We start from the raw sequence: 21839 nt of genomic DNA, 5'->3' as shown, positions 1-21839 counted from the left end.
TCACGTTTTTCAAAATTTGATCAAAAATGTTTGGAAGAAACTTTTGGTTTTAGGAAATATTAACTTGCTTGCCTGCGTGTGCCTCTCCCCGCCCCCCCTCCCAATCTCCTCTTCTCATCTTCAGCAAGTCACTTAAGTTCTCAGAGTTTCATTTTCCTCCTGTGTCCAAACAGAGCAGCACCCCTGCTGGGAGAGCTAATTGATTAGTTAATAGCTCAACATTATTTTGCATACAAAGTGCCATGAGTAGTGATTCTTATTTATTATTGATGCTGTTTAGTTTCATTCCCTAGCATTTGGAAGTAACTGACAATGAGAAAGGAGGATTAATATTTGAATCACAAATAAGGAAGCAAGGACAGTTACGGACTTTATTCTGACTTCACTTTCTTTGGTGTAACTATTTTGACTCCAGACGTGGTCCCCCTGATTTATATCGAACCTACATTTGGGCCTTGAAAAACAAATGATGCTGAAATTTTATGCACAATTTTTGCTGATTTGCACGTGTAACTTATAGAAGGGTAAAAAGTTAAAAGATAAAAGATAAAAAGGCAGAAACTCCAACAGACAGGGGAATGAGGCTACGGGAATGCACCCCATCTTTTATGCTCTCACCTCCTTTTGTACAATGATCCCCATCAGAGCTAATAATATTAGCCAAGATCATGAATTCACTCCCAGCTCTACCCTCTTAAACATAATATTTGTATTACGCCTCTTGAGTTAATCAGTCTTGCTACAGGCTTTACATATGCAGTAACGCTATTAACATGCAAGAATGAAACGTGAAGTGCAAAAAAGGCTTTCAGAAATGGAACGGGGCTGAGAGAGGGGAAGGGGGAAATCCGGCAGAAGGAGACTAAATGGTAATTCAAAAGCTTCTGTTTCAGGCTGACTGCTGGGTGGAGAAACCCTGGATTGTCCCAACTCCCTCACAGAAGTCGTTCTCCTGGAAAATTTACAGCTCTGAGCTGATTGTTTGACTTGGCACTATAGTCAGGATGCTGCCTTGTAAACTTAATAATAGCTGCCCTCTTTTTAATTTGTTTGACCTTGACTACAATAATTTATTATGTGCATTAGATCTTTTTTTGTTTTAACAAAGAATTTGGCTTCTTTCTCTTCACTGCATGATGCTATGGTTTCGAACCCCTCCTGCTTCATAGTGCACTGTGGCTGCCTCATAGCAAGCTTAGAGATTTGGTGGGGAAGGCAATCCCTTGAAAACCATGTTCTCCAGGTTGCCTTAAAGTAGAGGAGCTTTTCCTAGCATAAATATATTATCTTTTTACAGGGTTCCTTTTGAGACGGGAATCCTTCTGGTTTGCAAAACTTTCCTCCCCACCTCTTGGCAGGCCCATGTGAGGAAACAGCCGCAACGTTATTTGTATTTTAGAAACCATGTAATTGCCAAAATAAAATAAAACAACCCCAAGCCCCAACACTATGTATATCCAGGAACTCCTGTCGGTGTCAGCAAAAAGCCCCAGCAGAGTTGAGGACAAAAAGCAGACGGAGGTGTTCAAATTGCTGCTGTTCAAGGCACTTTTCTGTAGCACAGAGCATGCGGAAAGCCACAGGCTTTTTAGGTTGTTTGATGGTTGTATTTGCACCATTCAGGTTTGATATTCACTGCCCCAGCCCAGTTCGCGGAGGTACATTCTGTATCGGCAGCATTCAAACACGCTCTGTTCGGGCTATGTGCAGTGCCCATCATTTTATTCCCAGGCGAAATTGTGGCTCCAAAGAGTTGACATTGTTCAGACTTTCCGCAACAGGCCTCTTTTGTCTTTCTGGTTGTAGAAGAGCCCACGTTTCGCTGTGAGGACTGCGATGAACTCTTCCAGTCGAAGCTGGACCTGCGGCGACACAAGAAATATGCCTGCAACTCTGTCGGCTCACTGTATGAGACGCTGAATGAGGAGATCAAACCGGAAGGGCTAAGCGATGGCCAGGTCTACGAGTGCAAAGACTGTGAGAGAATGTTCCCCAATAAATACAGGTATTGCTGAGGCCACAGAAACTCGTGTGGGACGTGGAAAAGTAAAAGAAATTATCCTAACACAAAATATGACTTTGAAGTGCATGGATCTGGGGGAGCAGGAGTGGCAGTAGATCATGGCTTTTCAGCTGTAGGCCACCATCCTGAGGGATTTGGGCTTATTTAGTCTGCAAAAGAGAAGAGTGAGGGGGGATTTGGTAGCAGCCTTCAACTACCTGAAGGGGGGTTCCAAAGAGGATGGAAAGAGGCTGTTCTCATAGGGTACGTCTAGACTACATGCCTCTGTCGCCAGAGGCATGTAGATTAGGCTACCCGACATAGTAAAATGAAGCGGCAATTTAAATAATCGCCGCTTCATTTAAATTTACATGGCTGCCGCGCTGAGCCGACAAACAGCTAATCAGCTGTTTGTCGGCTCAGCGCGATAGTCTGGACGCGCGGGTGTCGACATCAAAGCTATTTGTCGACCACCCAGGTAAACCTCCTGATCAGCTGTTTGTCGGCTCAGCGCGGCAGCCATGTAAATTTAAATGAAGCGGCGATTATTTAAATCGCCACTTCATTTTACTATGTCGGGTAGCCTAATCTACATGCCTCTGGCGACAGAGGCATGTAGTCTAGACATACCCATAGTGGCGGATGGCAGAACGAGGAGCAATGGTCTCAGGTTGCAGTGGTGGAGGTCTAGGTTGGAACCTAGAAGAAAGTTCTTCACACAGCGCATAATCACCCTGTGGAACTCCTTGCCTGAGGAGGTTGTGAAGGCTAGGATTATAACAGATTTTAAAATAGAACTAGACAAATTCATGGAGGTTAAGTCCATAAATGGCTATTAGCTAGTATAGGTAAGGAATGGTGTCCCTAGCTTCTGTTTGTCAGAGGGTGGAGATGGATGGCAGGAGAGAGATCGCTTGATCAGTACCTGTTCGATTCACTCCCTCTGGGGCACCTGGCATTGGCCACTGTTGGCAGACAGGATACTGGGCTGGATGGACCTTTGGCCTGACCCATTATGGCCATTCTTATGTTCTTATGGATATTAGGAAAAACTCTTTCCCTAGAAGGGTGGGGAAGCACGAGGTGGTTCCGTCAGGAGGTGGTGGAATCACCATCCATAGATGTTCCTTCACCACTGAAGTCAAGGGGATGAGGTTCTCTGCCAGAGAAACATGGCAGTAGGATTACAGCATTGCCCGTCCTACAGAGGTGATCCAAAAATTTCCATCGCAACAAAATCTTTGTTAAAATGTATTTAGTGAAAATTTTCTTTACAAATATTTTCTGCTTTCCAATCCTTTCTGAAGTGAATGAGAAATAACTCACTGGGGGAAAGGGGAGAATGAATGATAAAGCTCAGTTTAGTCTCTTCTCTTTAGTAGTATCAGCCTTTTATAATGAATTTTACAGGGAAGGTTTTAATGAAAATGTGGCAATTGCAGAGTGCCTATGTGTGCATTAAACTGGTCACCTTTAAAAAAACTTAAAAATCCTCTGCCCAGTTAAACTTACTTACAATTCCCTTTCCCAAAAATTTAATTCCATGCATAGATTAAATGTAATGCAACTTCAGTTGGAAACTACCAATTTTGTTTGCTCCCCAGCAAATCTGAACATTGCCCTTTATTCATAAAGAGAGAGAACCCCCGCTAATGCAGCTGAATAAATCCAGTCAATACACCTAGTTTGCCTAATCATTCTTGGAATGTAATAGAGATCAAATCAAGAATATCAGTAGACAGCCGAAATTGAGCACTTAGCAGATGACGAGGTAAACAGATGTGCTAATCTCACTAGATATTTTCTTGTAAATATTGAGTTTAGTTGTCCATATTTTCCTCAAAATAAACTCATAAATCACGACTAACCGCAGGAAAATAATATCACTTCATGGGTGAACCTACTTTCTTTATCAGAATGGGTGATTATTCTTCATCAATAACAGCAAGTCAACAGCAAGTGTTTTGCTTGTGACAATTAGCAATCAGAATTTGAAGAGAAAAGAGAGGATGTCCCATGGAGCAGGGAGATTTTAAACTGCCTTGGTTCATCAGAAATGGTTAGCCGCCAGAAGGAAATCTAGCCACGCCCCAGAGGTGGCGTGCAGAAACAGCAACATGCAGAGTTGTCATAACTTGTGAACCCTCAAATGCTGTCATGTCACAGATATTTGAATATTTCAATTTTCAGTTTTGGCTGGGAGTGGCGAAAGAAACTAAGGACTTGTCTCCACAGTGCTGGGGAATGATGTTTCAGTGATCGATACACCGGCCATTGATTTATCGTGTCTGCCCAGACATGATAAATCAATTTCTGAGCACTCTCCCATCAAAGCCAGTCCTGCACCAGGATGAGAAGAGTAGCTGGCATTGACAGGAGAGCAGCCCCTGCCAACCTTACTGCATGCAAGATGCCGCCGTAAATACGTCAACTTCAGATACACTAGTTGCGTCGCTGAAGTGACACAGATTAGATCATTGTCAGGGTTTACACTAGGCCTTAGGGAGTTAAGTACCTAATTCCTGGGTTCTTAACACCATAATGATCATGTCAAAATCCCAGCCATACGGCCTAATCTTGAGATGTCGTACCTTTATAGAATAGGGTCTATGGAATATAACTTACAGACAGAACCTTTCTAGCAGGTTTTTAACTGTCCTGTAGAATATAATATAGAATTGAATACCCACGTTAAATGTTTATAGAGACAATTTTTTAAAAACCTATCGAGAGGATTTCATTTTCTGTTAAATTTCAATGGATTTTAACAGTTCTGTGGATGAGTATCTGCTACTCCCAGTGATCTGTATTGGAAGCCAATGTGAGTTACAAATGTTCCTCCTTTCTCGGGATCACAGGATTTCCAGGGTGAACAACTTCCAGCTTTTTGGCACTTGAGTTGCTAATGGGGTAAATCTTTACCACACTATATGTTCATCCTTGGAGGAGGACTATCCTGCCCTTCTTACCCATCCCACCGCCCATCCCAGTGGCTTCCCTTTACTGTCACCCCCTGGTTTGCTGGCACAGCAGGAGAGTTGCTTGCTGACACATACACTCAAGATGAAAAGGCAGACAGAATATTTTGGCATGGGGGAAATACAGCAACCTACGGCTTGCTCTGAAAAGCTATCTGTGTAATGGCTGTCTTCCAGCAGCCACTTCGGCTGGCCATCATCGGGCCTGGTTTGAGACGCGCTGCCAGTTGGCAGAAGTTGAAATCGCCGAGTTAAGTCATAAAAGATGTCTGACATTTAAAAGTGAAATGTGTTTGCACCTTATCACATTTCTTTCAAATGCGGAGTCCCCAGTGTTCTGCAGCGCGATGGGCTTTATGCCCATGAAAATGGCAACAGGATCGAGTCAGCAGCTACCGTGAATAGCTCGTCTTTCCTTGCTGGAACTTCAGGAGTCTCTGTCCCCTGTAGGTTTTTTCCCTTCGTGGCCCTGCAGGACTGGGGGTCCGTTTTCTCTCTTTTTCAAGCTAAATGGAGCCCACTTTTGAGGGAGGAAATTCTTGAAACGTAGCAAATTTTAGAGGGTAGAATGGACCTGTTTTCAAATGTGGAATGAAATGCCAAAAGAAAAAAAAAAAGAACATTTCCCTAGACACAGCCTTGCTCGTTAACCTGCTGGCCGCCTTATTTTAAAAGATTTTGAAGTCCCGTCATGTGAGAAGCACCATCTCAGATCATTAGTTCTGAAAAAAAAAGCAATGGCTTATCGACCTGTTTCTCTGTCACCATCTTTAATGTCACCACCATCTTCATCTGTCACCCTCGGGTCCGGCTGAAACGGGATGGGACAACAAAAAGCCAGGCGGCCCTGGGGCAGGAGGGATAAGGGGAGCCCTGACGGTAAGGTGGTGGGGCAGGTTCCAGCATCTCCTTGGTACAGAGGCCCTGAAGAACCATGCATGAGACAGGATTGCGGTCACTGTCGCTCCATTGTCAACAAGTGTCTCTAAATTGGAGGTACAATTGGGCTGTCCCTAAATTAGAACCGGTCAAGGACTATGTTATTCATTAGCTCTCTGACTGTGGCTGAATGCCTGAAATCTCTGCTCTGTGCCTGTCTTTCTTTCCTAGCCTGGAGCAGCACATGATAATCCACACGGAGGAGAGGGAGTACAAGTGTGACCAATGTCCAAAGGCTTTCAACTGGAAATCGAACCTGATTCGTCACCAGATGTCACATGACAGTGGCAAGCGATTTGAATGTGAAAACTGTGTGAAGGTATGGTTCAGGCCCTTATGCAGCTCGGGTTTCCCAGCGCCGTCCAGGAAAAGACCTGGTGAGCAGGAGAAATGACGCTGCGGCAATAATCAAACGCAGTGGCTGTCGGCATGGTTTTACCATCTTGAGCAGGTGCTCAGTAAGATGCAGCCCAGGGGCCGGATCCGGCCCACCTGACACTTTGGTCCGGCCCCTGGACTGCATCTGGCCACTTTCTATTTATATTCTGCTGCCCGTGCCTCCAAATTTCCAGACAGTAGTTCAGGCAGCAGGATCCTACTTAAATGACTCATGGCTCCCTGTCGCTGCTGTACCCCGGTAGGGGCTGGAGCCATGAGCATTTTAAGCAGCTGCAGCAACTCCAGGAGGCTGCTAGGCAACGCGGTAGTGGTGGGGCCAGGAGTGGTGTTTTTAATTCAAAGCCTTTGGCCCACACACCTCTGGGGGGAGGCTAGTCCTTAGCCCCTCCCCTTTCTCCCCAGACCCCTCCCCTTCCGGGGGTGGAGCCAGCCTGTGTCCATGTACCAAAATTCATTAAGTGGCCCCCCTGCAAAAATTATTGCCCACCCCTGGCCTGTAGGCATGACGATTGCAACCCTTATTCAGAATAAGGTTGTATGAGTAACAGGAAGCAAAGAACAGACTCCTCAGCCTGTAAACTTGGATGTGGGACCCGATCCACCAGCAAGCAGCCATTCCCATAGCCTTTTCCCCAGCATCACGAGGCTCTCTAGATTTTAGGAGAGCCCCGTGAAGCATGTGTGTTGTCAGGCAGCTAGACTGAGCTGTTCAGAAGCAAAACTATCCATAAACTCGGGGATACCATAGAGGAGTCGGGTGCCGACAGATTCGCCTGATACAAGTCAGCACGGATTGTAGCTGTTATCTCTTTGCTGAGCAAGGAGAAAACCCTGCTGTGCTGAACTCAGCATCTCTTAATCCGGACCACGTTTACGACAAACAACAGTTGTCAGCCAAGCCTCCCACCGCTGCTTCCTCCCACTCCCCATCGGTCTGGGTCCCCTCAAAGCCTTTTCTCTGTTCTCGTTTTCTCAGGTGTTTACTGACCCTAGCAACCTCCAGCGGCACATCCGTTCCCAGCACGTTGGTGCGCGAGCCCACGCCTGCCCGGACTGCGGCAAAACCTTTGCCACCTCGTCTGGCCTCAAACAACACAAGCACATTCACAGCACTGTCAAACCTTTCATATGTAAGTTGTCACGGCCATCACAGTGCTCTGGCTTTTGCTCTAATTGCACATATCCTGAGGGGGGCCCCCGGCACGGGCTGTACCTCTGTCGAGCAGCCGCTGTAATTTTATAGGTCAGAGCACAAGATGAAATTCCCCAGCAATTTTTTTTTTGCATGCGCCTTGTTTTTTCAGTAAACATTCATGGCAGTTTTTGACTTTCTTGACAAGTTAAAAGCTGAGTTGCTCAGCAGTCTCAGGGATGCCATTTTCTCATATCTTTTCTTTCTCTCTCTCTCTTTCAAATGTTCCTGTGGGTGACATAAATAGATAGCCTGAGAGAAATGTGTTTCTGGGGGCTTCAAATCACATGCCCAGTGTGAAGAATTTAGGAAAGCAGCAGATACTAGAAATAAGACACTTTAAAAAGCAGGGAGTTTTTTTTCTTCTTTATTCATGAAGCCTTTAATCTAGACATTACTCGGCCACCATTTAAATGACAAATTAGCTGCATCAAGAGGCCGTGTCTATACTGCAGGGCTTAACTCGAAATAAGCTACACAAACTGAGCTACGTCAATTGTGTAGGTCATTGCAAAAGAGCTTATTTCGAGTTTTGGTGCTATCTACACAGCACTTACTTCGAAACAGAGCACTCTTCCTCCGACTTCCCTTACTCCTCGTACAGTGAGAGTTATAGGAGTCAGAGTAAGAAGTCCTCCAGCTTGATGGTATTTTGACATTTTATTCGACTATGTTATTTCGAAATAATGTTGCTGTGTAGACATAGCCTTAGAGACTAACAGAAATATATATTGTATCATGAGCTTTCGTGGGCAAAACCCACTTCCTCAGATGAGCTGGAAGAGATCCAAAAGGATCACTAGATCACTAACCCTGGGAATGCTTGCAAGCTCTTAACTGATTTTCTTACTGCTTTTGGGTTTTTCAAAAAATCAACATAGTTACCCATTGCACCTGGGTAATTGCTCCGGAAGGTGTATTCGACACACCTAGAAAGGTGCATGAAGTGCTCCGGGCGTTGGCATGTGGCATCTCTCCGAAAAGGGGAGGTATGTAGTTAAAGCACAAAACAGGATCTCTTGTTCAGTTCCTGGCTTTAAGGTGGAAGCTGCATGTTACGTTGGGGTGGACAAAAAGCCAGATGCAGTTCGCCCCTGGTGGGCTGCTGGTATTTTATTTACCTGCATGGCGGCAGATATGGCCACTTGCAGCACCCATTGTCTGCCAATCATCATTTCTGGCCAATGGAAACTTCAGGAAGTGGTATCTCGGTCCGCGCTGTTTCCCGCAGCTCCCATTGGCCAGAAACAATGTTCTGTGGCCAATGGGAGCTGCAAGTGGCCGTACCTGTGACCATACCTGTGGCCAACCCTGGTGAACTATATCTGGCCCATAAACCACTTATTGCCCATCCACGTATAACATCATGAAAACCCAGTGAACTTTTCTTTGCCTCTGTATCTCCAAATGGGAAGAGTGCACAAGGGTAGGAGTGAAGCGACATTCATTCATGTGCACTGAGATAATCAGAAGGGCATCAGTAGGGAAGTACAAAATACTGTTGTGATTCATTTTGCTGACTAGAGAGACGATGATGTGATCTTTCATTTAGCATCTCATGCCAACTGGCACATGAAAAAGAGAGACTTTGAAGCTCATAATATTTCTGTGTTGAAATGAACAGTTTCTTCTAACAAGGTCTTCACTCTTGATTAAAAGCAATGATGGGGAAAGTGTTCTCATCCATATCAAGGTTTGAAATAACTTGAAAACAAGTCTACCCAGGTCATGTGACAAGCAATGTGCCCTCTAATTTTTTCCATCCATGTGCGGAATGCATTTTGTTATGTGCACTGAGGCATGTGCAGATGTGCACCACCCATAGAAACACATGCTGTGGGCACTATGGACACTCTGTTAATTGGCTGGGCAGCATTTGAATCTCTCCTGGGTAGCCACCCAAGCCCTCAGTTTGCAGAGAACACTGGTGACAAGTGGAGATTTGTGTTGATTGGGTGCATCTACACTGCACTGTTATTTCGAGATAACTAGCATTATTTCAGTATAACAGTGCAAGCAGCTACACAGACATTCAGTTTTTCGGAATAATTTCAAAATAATGAGCGGCTTCATTCGATGAGGAATAACGCCTATTCTGAAATAGCTATTTTGAAATAAGGTGTGTGTAATCACTCCACTGCTGCTATTTCGAAATAGCCTCTCACCAAGGTCATTCTAAGTTATTCTTCCCCAGTGCCTTTGTGGGGCTGTAAATCGAGATAGCACGTCTATATTCAGGAAGCCTGCCTCATAAGAACATAAGAACAGCTGTATTGGGTCAGACCAAAGGTCCTTCTAGCCCAGTATCCTGTCTGCCGACAGTGGCCAGCACCAGGTGCCCCAGAGAGGGTGGACCGAAGACAATGATCAAGCGATTTGTCTCCTGCCATCCCTCTCCAGCCTCTGACAAACAGAGGCCAAAGACACCATTTTATCCCCTGGCTAATAGCCTTTTATGGACCTAACCTCCATGAAATTATCTAGCTTAAAAATTATTAGCCTCGGTCTAATTTTGAGGCTTCCCTGCTGCTAGTTCGAAATAAGCTATTTCGGAATAACTATTCTGGAATAATTTATTTCAAAAATAAGCATGCAGTGTAGACGTACCCATACTGAATCGGTTAATGGGGTCAAAAGTAAAAAATGTCCATGTGTATTGGGGCACTTCCTGACTAGGCTTTACAAACTCTTGGGGCCACAGAGTTCCCTGGAAAACTTTTTTCTTTCTGTTTAACAGAAAGTATTTGCACCATTGTACCTGAATAATAAAACAAGTAGATTTGGGTGCTTTTATAACTAAAAAACCCAGAACAGTAAGTGAGATGCTTCCATGTGAATTTCCAAAATCACTGCACCTCTGGGCTTTGAAACAAGTATTTTTAAGCTCTCCTTTGGAATTGGAATGATGAAATAAGATCTGGTCTCCTTTCCAGGGAACTGTTGCTTGTGCTGCATAACCATGAGGGTGTTGCAAAGATTCTTTCGGGCATGGAGGAATGAAAAAAAACAATAATCCCTTTCTTCGGATGAACTTATTTTTAATATTACCCTTCATCTTTCCATCTGTTTTTTTCTGCATGAGATGATTATACTTTGCTTGTTTATTTGCATTATTAAACTTATTTACCATAGGGATACGGCTCACCCACAAACCCAATGTTCAGCCAACGAATGTTTACAAAAAATTGTATTCTCTTCTGATGTAATTTACTAAAGTAGATTAGCTATTTATTATGAATTTTTATATCTCTTCCAAGCCACAATATAACATCTTTTGGCACACACAAAGGGAGACATAGTTAAAATTAGAAAGGGGGTAATTTTCCACTGGAAAGAAAAATATACAAACATCTTTTCAATAAATCCAAAAATGTGACATTTCTCCAAAAATTATTAGTAATTTGAGAGGGAGTTATAAATTCACACACATGGAAACACTTGTGTTCACACAGACCTATATACACGCTCTCTTGAATACATGCAAACATTCTCTGAGGCCTACAGATGCTCTCTTTGCAAATACACAAGCATGCAGGGAGAAACACTCCTGCACTATAGAATTAAAGAGTCAAACAGATGCAACTGTCAACGCCAAGAAACTCAGGCTACGTCTAGACTGGCATGATTTTCCGCAAATGCTTTAACGGAAAAGTTTTTCCGTTAAAAGCATTTGTGGAAAAGAGCATCTAGATTGGCACGGATGCTTTTGCGCAAAAGCACTTTTTGCGGAAAAGCGTCCGTGCCAATCTAGATGCGGTTTTGCGCAAGAAAGCTCCGATCGCCATTTTCGCCATCGGGGCTTTTTTGCACAAAACGGTTCTCAGCTGTCTACACTGGCCCTCTTGCGCAAAAGCATTTGCGCAAGAGGGCTTTTTCCTGAATGGGAGAGTCATTTTATTTGCGGAAGAACACTGACAATCTTACATTAGATCGTCAGTGTTCTTGCGCAAATTCAAAGCGGCCAGTGTAGACAGCTGGAAAGTTTTTCTTCAAAAGCAGCTGCTTGCCAGTCTAGATGCAGCCACAGAGTTAAGGCTGGAAGCTCCATCCTTACCTTGACCTACTTTCTGCAACACTTTGGGTATGTCAACGCTATTACGTTTTGTCTGCCTTTTGGCAACAAACTGTGAGAGTGTTCATACTCCAACACCACTTTTATCAGGAAAAACACCCAGTTTTAGTGCAAAAATCTCCCACCTCTGTGAGAGACATTTTTCTTTTCCCCTCCCATTATTGTCAACAAAGAGCCAGTGTAGACATTGTGCTTTTTGTCAAGAGAACTGGCTTCTGCCAGAATCCCACAATGCCTTCCCTGCTGGCTCTGCTCAGTGTTTTGTGATCTCTGCTGCCCTGCAGGCTTGTGTCGTCCACGCCCCCTTCAAAGCTCCTGGAAATATCTGACAGCTGAGTGAGCTGCTCCTTTGGGGAACAAACAATGAACAAATCATTGGAAAGCTCCTGTTCTGTCCTGTACTAGGCACCCAGCAGCGGGCAGACTGCTGCTGCGGAGCAGAGGACAGATCGCTGTGCTGCTTTTCTACTTATGAGGCCTCTCCCGGCAGCTGAGGAGACTATGGGAGAACTCGAGGGAATCCCAAGAAAGGCAGAGATCAGCTCTGCCTTCCTACAACACTGCCCGGTGGGATACATACCCAGCGTGCATTGCTGTCAATGATGGAGTCTCCCCCACCCCAGTGTGGACATGTTCTGCTGACAAAGAGAGCAAATGTAAACACCTCCTGTACTTTCTTGACGTTTAGGTGTTGACGTAAGTTTTGTCCACACAACTTGGTAGTGTGGACGCTACCCTAACATATGGGAGGCTCTTCATCCTTCTGAGGCTGCCTGAGGCATGTCTCCGGGGCTCTGTAACCATGAGAACACAGAGCAAGTCCTTGCGATTTCTGTGTTTTGCAGACGCTGGCAGATCCCCCTGTACAAATTCAGGCATAAATACAGCAAACCCATAATTGTTTTCACACTTACCCTCATGGAAAATAGCTGGGGATTCATTTCTCTTCTTGAAATACCCATTAAAACCAAGGACATGTTAAAAAAACAATAAAACCAACCAACCAAAAATCCTCCTTTGAAAGTGTCAGAGAACCACAATCCTTGGCTGCATCTAGACTGGCATGATTTTGCGGAAATACTTTTAACGGAAAAGTTTTTCTGTTAAAAGTATTTCCGCAAAAGCACGTCTAGATTGGCAAGGATGCTTTTGAGCAAAAAGTGCTTTTGCGCAAAAGCATCCGTGGCCAGTCTAGACGCGATTTTGCGCAAGAAAGTCCCGATCGCCATTTTAGCCATCGGGGCTTTTTTGCACAAAACAGTTCTTCCCTGTATTCTTGCGCAAGAGGGCTTTTTCCCGAGCAGGAGCGTGAAAGTATTTGCGCAAGAAGCACTGATTTTGTACATTACAAAATCAGCGCTCTCGTGCAAATTCAAGCGGCCAGTGTAGACAGCTGGCACGTTTTTGCGCAAAAGCGGCTGCTTTTACGCAAAATCTTGCCAGTCTAGATGCACCCCTTCTGTCTAGAACCACAATCCTTCTGTCTAGAACCACAATCCTTCGGTCTACACAAGAACAGGCTGCCACAGGTTAAGGTGTGAATGCTGGAAATTAGGGATGGACTGAACAAGTTAGATCAAACGACCATCATTTGGCTTTTACATCTCTTTGGATCTTAAAAAAAATGCTTGATTGCTATTTCCCCTTCGCATTCGGCAGTGTCTCTGCTCTCCTGAGCTGCATGCAGGGCCAGAAGCATAAGTGTTAAAATACCATGAGGAAAAACAGATCTTCTAGCAACACTGTCACCAAGGAGAGCTAGTCTGCTTTTGTGAGATTCATCTCCCCTTTGGAGGTGGGGGTCCCCATGCCAAGTTTGTGAACGGGCTTGGAGGTGTTGGGTGGAAATAGTATTAGAACAGCTCCCCTGGCCGTGTTTAGATACTTCCATTCCTGTCCCGATGTAAACCAGGAGGATAATAAATTGCAGCAAAGGTTTCACTTTTAACCCAGGGATAGGGGCCTCTTGCATAGGAGGAAGTATTGCTTCATCCGTAAGCCACAGGACAGGGTGTCAGGGCATCCGGCTTCTATTCCTGCTTGGCTACTGTCTTATGTAATTCACTGAACCTTGCTCTGCTTTGTGAAATGGTGATAATAACAACTCTCTTGTGAAAACAGTGAAAGCCTGTGTTCACTACCAGGTGAAATGTATCCCCGTGCAAAGGGCCAAGCCAAAGGATGCCACGTTAGGTGAATGGGGGGGGGAGGATAGGACTTGTACTGACATTCAGCACAAGGGATGAATCTCACCTTACCGCTTTGGAGGTGAAATAGAAGTGCCAGGCCGTCTCGTAGTAAGTGTGGAAGGAACACCAGGAGGGAAAAAATAAACTTCTTTGGATTTCTGAAAGTTTGGGTTGAGTTTGATTCTTGTTTCCTGAGAACCACCTTGCCTGGCCCATCAGGGATGAAATCCTGCCACGTAGAAGTTGTCACCTGATATTTAGCATCCCGAACGCCTGGTATTTAGCACCCTGCATGGAAAATGCTGCCAACCATTAACTCTGCCACTGCAAGGGTGCCCTTATTCATTTAACAAACACAAGATCTTGCCTTCTTCCTAGCTGAGGCTGAGCCCTGGTTTGAGAAATATTTATAGAACATCCCCGTGGAGCGGTAACTTACTATTAATGGCATTTTTAAAAAAAGAGATAGATTTGATTAAATGAGGCAACACTCTTCTCCCTTCAGCCTTGAATGTTTCCTGCCATGCCAGACGATGAGGAAAGCAGGCTTGCTAATATAAATAGATAGTATGATTAAAGTGCATGATTATCTTTATTTAAAATAATAATAATAAAAGTCCTTGAGCTACAATTGCACATTACATCAGGTTTCTGAAGATTTGCAGGGGTACAGCTGCAAGTTGAGATTTGCGTCCACTGGGGCTTTTTCACAGGGAAATGTGCTGGTTATTATTTATCACTTGTATCATAGTAACCTTTCCACGTGTCCACCACCAGTCCAGCCGGCTGTGCTGGGAGCTGTACAAACACAGAGTAAGAGACAGGCCCCTCTTTTATAAATGGAGAGCTGACGTGCCAGGAATTTTAAGTGACTTGCCTAAGGTCGCACAGAGAGTCTGCGGCAGAGGAAATAGAGCAGTGACTTACACCAAAAAGCGGGGCTCCTCATTTCCTTCACTCTGTGGGACAAAGGGGGCGAGGTGGGATGAAGAGCAGAGAGAGGCGCCCCAGCATAGCTCAGCATTCCAGGAGGGAAGCAATTTCATATTAATTTCATATTGGCTTTGTTGTTTGGTTTCTGTTGATGCGTTAGGTGAGGTCTGCCACAAATCCTACACACAGTTCTCCAACCTCTGCCGCCACAAGCGGATGCATGCGGACTGTCGCACCCAGATCAAATGCAAGGACTGCGGCCAGATGTTCAGCACTACCTCCTCTCTCAACAAGCACCGGCGCTTCTGCGAGGGCAAGAACCATTACAACCCGGGAGGGATTTTTGCCCCCGGCCTACCTTTAACGCCCACCTCCATGATGGACAAATCCAAACCCTCCCCCAACCTCAACCATGCCAGCCTGGGGTTCAATGATTACTTCCCATCCCGGCCTCACCCCGGGGGTATCCCATTCTCCCCTGCTCCCCCAGGTTTTCCGGCCCTTACTCCAGGGTTCCCAGGGATTTTTCCTCCCTCTCTATACCCCAGGCCTCCTCTGTTACCTCCCACCCCGCTGCTCAAGAGCCCCCTCAACCACACTCAAGACGCAAAGCTTCCCAGCCCTCTGGGGAACCCGGCCCTGCCATTGATTTCCGCCGTCAGCAACAGTAACCCGCCTGTCTCCGGGGAGGAGAAGTTCGAAAGCAGCCTGGAAAACTCCTACCTGGACAAGCTAAAAGCCAGGAACAGCGACCTGTCCGACGGGAGCGACTTCGAGGATGTCAACACCACCACGGGCACGGACCTCGAGACCACCACCGGGACTGGCTCCGACCTGGAGAGCGACGTGGAGAGCGACCGGGACAAGGGGAAAGACAAAAGCAAACAGGCGGAGAGCAAGCCCGATTTTGTCAGCAGTTCCGCGCCCGCCGGCTCCACCAACAACGTGAGCGAGCTTCCCCTTTTCTATTCACAGCACTCCTTCTTCCCTCCCCCCGAGGAGCAGCTGCTCCCCACGACAGGGGCAGCCAATGACTCGATAAAAGCGATCGCCTCTATTGCCGAGAAATATTTCGGCCCCGGCTTTATGGGGATGCAGGAGAAGAAGATCGGCTCCCTCCCATACCACTCCATGTTCCCCTTTCAGTTCCTCCCCAATTTCCCCCATTCCCTGTATCCTTTCGCGGACCGGACCCTCAATCACAACTTGCTGGTCAAGGCAGAACCAAAGTCACCTCGGGACCTTCACAAAGTGGGGAGCACCAGCGCAGAGTCGCCCTTCGATCTCACCACCAAACCCAAAGAGATGAAGCCAATCTTGCCACCCCCCAAGGTCTTGCCAGCCCCGTCTTCTGGGGAGGAGCAGCCACTGGATCTAAGCATCGGCAACCGCATCCGAGCCAGCCAGAATGGAGGGCGGGAGCCCCGGAAGAACCACATATATGGGGAACGGAAGCTCATGGCCAGCGACGTACTACCCAAGATGTCGCAGGCTCAGCTGCCGCAGCAGCCGTCCTTGCATTATGCGAAGCCATCCCCCTTTTTCATGGACCCCATATACAGGTATTAACATACCCTTCCTTAACCATTTCTTCCTACAGGCTGGTTTCAAAGCGGGGGGAGAGGCTGTGACTCAAGGCACATCATGACGTGGGGGTGGGAGGTGGAAAAAGTGAATGGAAGTTCATTACAAGCCAGGTCCATTTGATGGTACTTTTCCTCTATTGTTCAGGTGTAACCCACATGCTTAGCGTGCATCCAGACTTCATTTCCTCTTTTGAAAGAGGAATACAAATGAGGGAAATGGAAAATGCAAATGAAGCACTGATTTACAAATCTCGCGCTTCATTTGCATAATCTCTTCCAATCGCTTTTTCTGAAGAGATTTCCCTCCCCCCCCCCAAAAAAGCAGTCAAGACGGGATTCTTTTGAAAAAAATCCTATTTCGAAAGAATCCTGTAAACCTCGTTTTTTCAGGAGTAAGGGTTCTTTCAAAAAAGGGGCTTTTTTTCAAAAGAACCCCGTCTAGATTGCTTTTTTTTCTGAAAAAATCTCTAAACCCAGGGAACACTTAGCAGAAAAAAATATTTCACCTAGTTTCTGAGTCTCCAGAAAGAGTGAGCATGGATTCATACTCACAGGAAAGGCTTGACTCCTCTGTCACTTTAAAACCTTTTACACGTTTTTCTCAAACACAAAACATGGTGGGACCCCCACTACAAAAAATTGACACATTGCGGTCCCACCCTTGTGTCAGCAATATCCCTGCTGTTAAAAGATGCCATGGTACCACAATCCTTACCCAGTGGCAGATACTAATACAGGTTGAACCTCTCTAATCCGGCATCCTTGGGACCTAACTAGCACGGAACCAGAGAATTTGCCGATCCACGGCAGGTTAATATTGTCTAGCAGCATTACCAACACTTCCATTGCTCACTGGGCTCTTAGACGACATTAAGGGGTAAATTAGAGCTAAAGAACAGCATGGAACACTGACAGGCAGGAGTTAGGGCTGTAAAAAAAACTTTATGGGACCGCAGGAAACTTGGCCACACCCGTGCTAAGTGGACATCCGGCTAACTAAAAGCATGCCGGACCAAAGAGTGCCAGACTAGAGAGGTTCAACCTGTGGAAGGGTATCCCATGAAAACAGCACCTGCTGTGCACTGCCTTGCTCCTATTGCATGGCTGATAAGTGTGGGAAAACATGATGTCAACATCCAACTAGGCCCAAGAGCTGTCAGTTAAGACAAGGATTAGTGAGCCATTATAGCTTTGCTATGAAGAAAGCCCCAGTCTCCTCGCCAGCACTTTCCAGACTGATACCGCATTGCTTACTGACATGCTCGCCATCTGGAAAGAAGGCTGCTTTGTGACATGGCACCTCTCCTATGTTCTCTCTGCCACCGCTTACGATCAGCCTACTCCAGCGAAGTGATGATGTCAATAGTCCAGCATTTGTTTTTTGTACTACTACGTCTGGACAATAAATAAAGGGGATCGGGTGGGAGCAGAGAATCAGCACAGGGTTCCACCAGACCACCTCTGGGTAGTCTCAGAAGGAATGCTAAAATAACAGAGGTTGAAAGGAAAGCACTTGCCAGCTAAAATAGCAGGCGCGGGAAAAGCACGGAGGACTAGAAAAGAGATGTAAGTGAAGGATGAGGGTGTCCGTTGCTGCATTCCATAGGATGCAAATAGTTTTAGTAAGCTATGGAAATAGAAAGTCGGCAGTGGAGTTGCTTGCAAACCAGACTTCAGATGTAATGAGCTAACTCGCAAAACTTGCAAGTCCTAGCGTGGAAAAATATGAAAATATTTTGTTTCTAAACATCTCTTTATCACCCTTCCTCATATCATTTGGCTCCTCTTCTCCCCTCTGCCCCCCAAATGCAGCTTATACCCTTGACATTTGCTCTTGGCGATATAATTTAATGCAGCCAGACAGCCTGAAATCAGGGCAATTTTCAACTCTGCCTCATTAAGGTAATCTTCTCAGGCACTGGGCTGAAAAGCTCCACTTAATCCTTTAGTCCCTGTGGAATTTGGCTCGGACGGGAGATCAGCCCTTTACCATGCTTAGGCCTTGACCTCGGAAGATGCCAGAGCTGAGCAGAGTGCGGTGACGTTGCTTCGCCCAAAGGCGCCCGTGAATTTTATTGTTCATTTTTTGATGCAGGTTGGGTTGTTTCATGGGAAACTTTCTAGGCAGCTCGAGAATGGACTTCCCCAGTTAATGTATCGGCCATTTTACACTGGATCCGGTTGGAGTTTAGTTCTACTGTTTGTCCTTTTTTCAGCAAAAACGACTCCATTCCTGATTTTTAGGCACAAACCACTAAAAATAAATAATAATCATTGGGGCTATGTTTTGGATCCTCGTTTCTCTTTTCCATGAGAAAGGCTAGCTTCAAATTCCAGTAATGCTCTAAATAGAACGGGGCGATCACTTCGTCACTTTTTTGGCCATTTAAACACTGTATCAAGCTGCTAAGCCTCAACACAAGAGTCTGTTTTCATTTACCCTGGAGAAATGTAGTTAAGGCCACTATGGTAACTCTAGATTTTCACTAGTGTACTGGAGACGGAACCTAGTCCACGGTTTGAAGGATGCAGCTGCATTCCTGTGAGTTATTTTCCATAACACTACTTCCCCAGCAAACCATGCAGTTTCCCATTCACATTTTGGCTGGAGGACTTCACCACTCAGTTTCACTGCAAATCGATGATGCTGTGACATTAGCACCAATGATTTTAAAAATAGGAGCCAAAAGTTAGACTCCTAAATCCGTATTTATGTCCGTAAACCTGAGATTTTTCAAAAGCGCTTCCGTGACTTCGTACGGGGTTGGGCTACTAAGTCACTTAGGTGTTTTGAAAAACCCAACTCTTAGGAGCCTAAATGTAGATTTAGAGCTTGCTGGCATGGGAAGAAACCCACAATAGCTATTGTGAGTGGGCATCAGCGACTCTGAATTAACGCCGCATGTGGATTCTCTCCTGTGCACTAAGGATCCATCTACAGTGCGGAGAAGGTCGACCCTCTGGAGGTCGATCTTCGAGCGTTCGATTTAGTGGGTCTAGTGTAGACCCCCCAAATCGAAGGCTGAGCGCAGCCCCTGCCTGTATCCTGTACTCCACATTCTGCGAGTATGGGAGTAAGGGAAGCCAACAGGAGCGTGTGCTCCCGTTGGCCAGGGTGGATCGGCTTATGGTAAACTGAATCTGACCACATGTTTTGTGTAACTGGATGGCGTACCATAAGCTGACTTGCCTGGTCTAGTGTAGACCAAGCTTCAGTGACTATTAAGAGTGTCCTCACAGAGTAGCTCATCTCTTTAAATTCACACCCTCAGTGCCTGCACGCTACCTTCCTTGTGTAGATAAACCCTTAGTTTCACAAATACAAGCTGCAACTTTGGCTTAAACTATCAGCTGCAGGCCTTTAACAAACAAAGCCAAGGCAAAGAATGTCCAAGGAAATAAATCCACAACCCTTAATGATTTTAGCTGGATTTTAGCATACGTGGCGGGGCACAACCTCAGGTCCAGCATTAACTATATGATGAAGACACATGGGGACAAAGGTCTTTCTTTGCTCTGGCTGCCGCAGACCCTATGGCATCTCCTCCTTGCACTTAGCTACTGCAGCATGGATGGGTGTCAGTCAGAACAGTCCGCCACCCCGATACACCCTTGTAGAGCAGCAACAGTGCCGGGACACGCCTACATAGCCCAGCTCACCCTTTGGTTCGCTGCCAGCACCAAAGCATTCGCGGCGTGGGCTGTAAAGCATCGTTTGAAAGAGGAAACATGGCCTCCGCCTCACATCGGTGCGCTTTCTGAGACCCGGTAGTGATTCCCACACCAAGGAGAGGCGCGGTGTGTCGTCTTTATATGTATTGCTCGGCAAATGACTGAGTTGTCTTCCCCAGTTCCAGCCCGGTGGGGTATGTAACCCTCTGTGTTGTTGTCCAGCAGGGTGGAGAAGCGGAAGGTGACAGACCCAGTGGGTGCCCTAAAGGAGAAGTACTTGCGACCTTCCCCGCTGCTTTTTCACCCGCAGGTAAAACCAGGGGAAACACGACACAATGCAGGGCTGAGAGGAGGCCAAGGCCTGAGAGCGGGAGGTATTACATCCCTGACTGCCGCATTATTTCCCAACACACGTTTTTACACCAAAGGAATTCCAGCCCCAATTTCAGCCTGATGGAACCACAGCCTTCCTTGTCCTTTTGTGCTCAGGAAATTCGCCTTGTCGGGGTCCCAGTGAGAAAGGGCTAACCTCTTGCTGTCCTCTCGTCCAAAAGGCAGCTTTAACTCTTCATGTTCCTGCACCGGGGACAGTAATTTAAGCTAAAGCAAAGCAGGGGGGTAAGATGCTACCCAAGCAGAAGAGGCGCATTTCCCTGCGCGTGGTTAGTTTGCGCCACCGTAACAATTGCACGAGGGGCGGGGCAGTGGAGAATCAGGCCTTCCCGATAAATGTTGGTTTGAAAACGTATTTGCGACTGAGAACAAGAAAGGGCCCCTCCTCACTGGAGCCCCTGAACTGCAGTTGGGCCCAGGTGGGGTCTCTGTGCTCCCAGAAGCTCAGAAACGGTTCCATCTGGGCCACATTAAGGTATCAGATATCTCCAAGGGGATGGAGAAGAAGAGGTGCCAAGCCCCCAAGTCAACAGGGCTGACAGCCACCATGGGCCCCGGGGCAAGGTGAGGGGGAGGTGGTTCTGAGCCCATGGACAGGGCGGAGCCTGGGCGGAAGGGGTGGAGCCAAGGGCAATCAGCTCATAGCACCGCCCAAACCCCAGCACCCCTTCCCCCCCCAGCCCTCCGAGCCACACAAGCAGCACTCCTGCTCTCTGGTGGCAAATCAAAGGGTCCTGGGGCTCCAGTTGCCACTACTCAGCAACGGCCAGGAACTCTGGGTCCTTTTGAATCACCGGGTCCCAGGTGAGTTGCCCTCTTTCCTTCCCCCATTGGCGGGCCTGCCCCAAGCAGAGGCTAGCAAAGTCAGCCCCGTGTCTGTGGAGGCCGTGCGGTACCCTCAGCGGGCCCTCCATGCAGGTGGCCTTAAAAGCCCTGAGCCTAGAGGGACTGTCTGTGAAAACCAGGCCCGTGCAAAACACATGAGACAAACACCAACTAAAACCTCTGTCATGTCGCGTGACTCCGGTGCTCTGGGAGACTCATTGCTGCTTGAGAGACCCTGCAGTCAGGCCTGCCATGCTCCCGTACTGTCCCCTCCCCGCACCCTGTGCGAGCCCCGCGCTGGGGTCTCATTCATATATTCGAGCATTGTTCTCTCGCGACAGCATTTCCCACCTTGGATAAATAACCCGCAGGTTTGTGAAAGCAGAGTCCTGGCTGCATTCACGGCTAAACTTAGTCCCTTCATTGTTTCACATCGGCCCGAGAGTTTGGTTAATAACTTCCCCTGATTTTTCCTTTAAGCTGGCTGGATAACAGCACCAGGCTGCTCAGGAACATCCTGTGTTTGTGTGGATTAGAATAGTGGGGATATCTGCCTGTAAAGGAGCTGATAGCAAGGAGGAGCTACTAAAGCCAAGCCGGGGGCCAGCAAGACGGTGAGAAATTTACAAGCCCTCAACAAGAGCAAACATTGGGTGGAA

General features: G+C 46.6%; 1 protein-coding gene across 6 annotated transcripts in view; it reads left to right on the top strand.

Annotated features, from left to right (window-relative positions):
* The window catches only part of PRDM16 (PR/SET domain 16), a 537737-nt gene that overhangs the window by 477544 nt on the left and 38354 nt on the right, over positions 1 to 21839 (top strand). For 5 of the 6 annotated variants that reach the window (XM_075906568.2, XM_075906569.2, XM_075906566.2 and 2 more), the window contains 5 exons: positions 1807 to 2005; positions 6091 to 6238; positions 7295 to 7448; positions 14865 to 16266; positions 20185 to 20272. In XM_075906568.2, the coding sequence (XP_075762683.2) occupies positions 1807 to 2005; positions 6091 to 6238; positions 7295 to 7448; positions 14865 to 16266; positions 20185 to 20272 (1991 nt within the window). The remainder of the gene's footprint in view (positions 1 to 1806; positions 2006 to 6090; positions 6239 to 7294; positions 7449 to 14864; positions 16267 to 20184; positions 20273 to 21839) is intronic. The other variant, XM_075906567.2, reaches the window with a different exon arrangement.

The sequence above is a fragment of the Pelodiscus sinensis genome, chromosome 24, assembly GCF_052426305.1.
Source record: "Pelodiscus sinensis isolate ZL-2025 chromosome 24, ASM5242630v1, whole genome shotgun sequence".
Taxonomy (NCBI): domain Eukaryota; kingdom Metazoa; phylum Chordata; order Testudines; family Trionychidae; genus Pelodiscus; species Pelodiscus sinensis.
The sequence above is the reverse complement of the archived record's forward strand: the minus strand, read 5'-3'. Positions and strand labels throughout refer to the sequence as shown.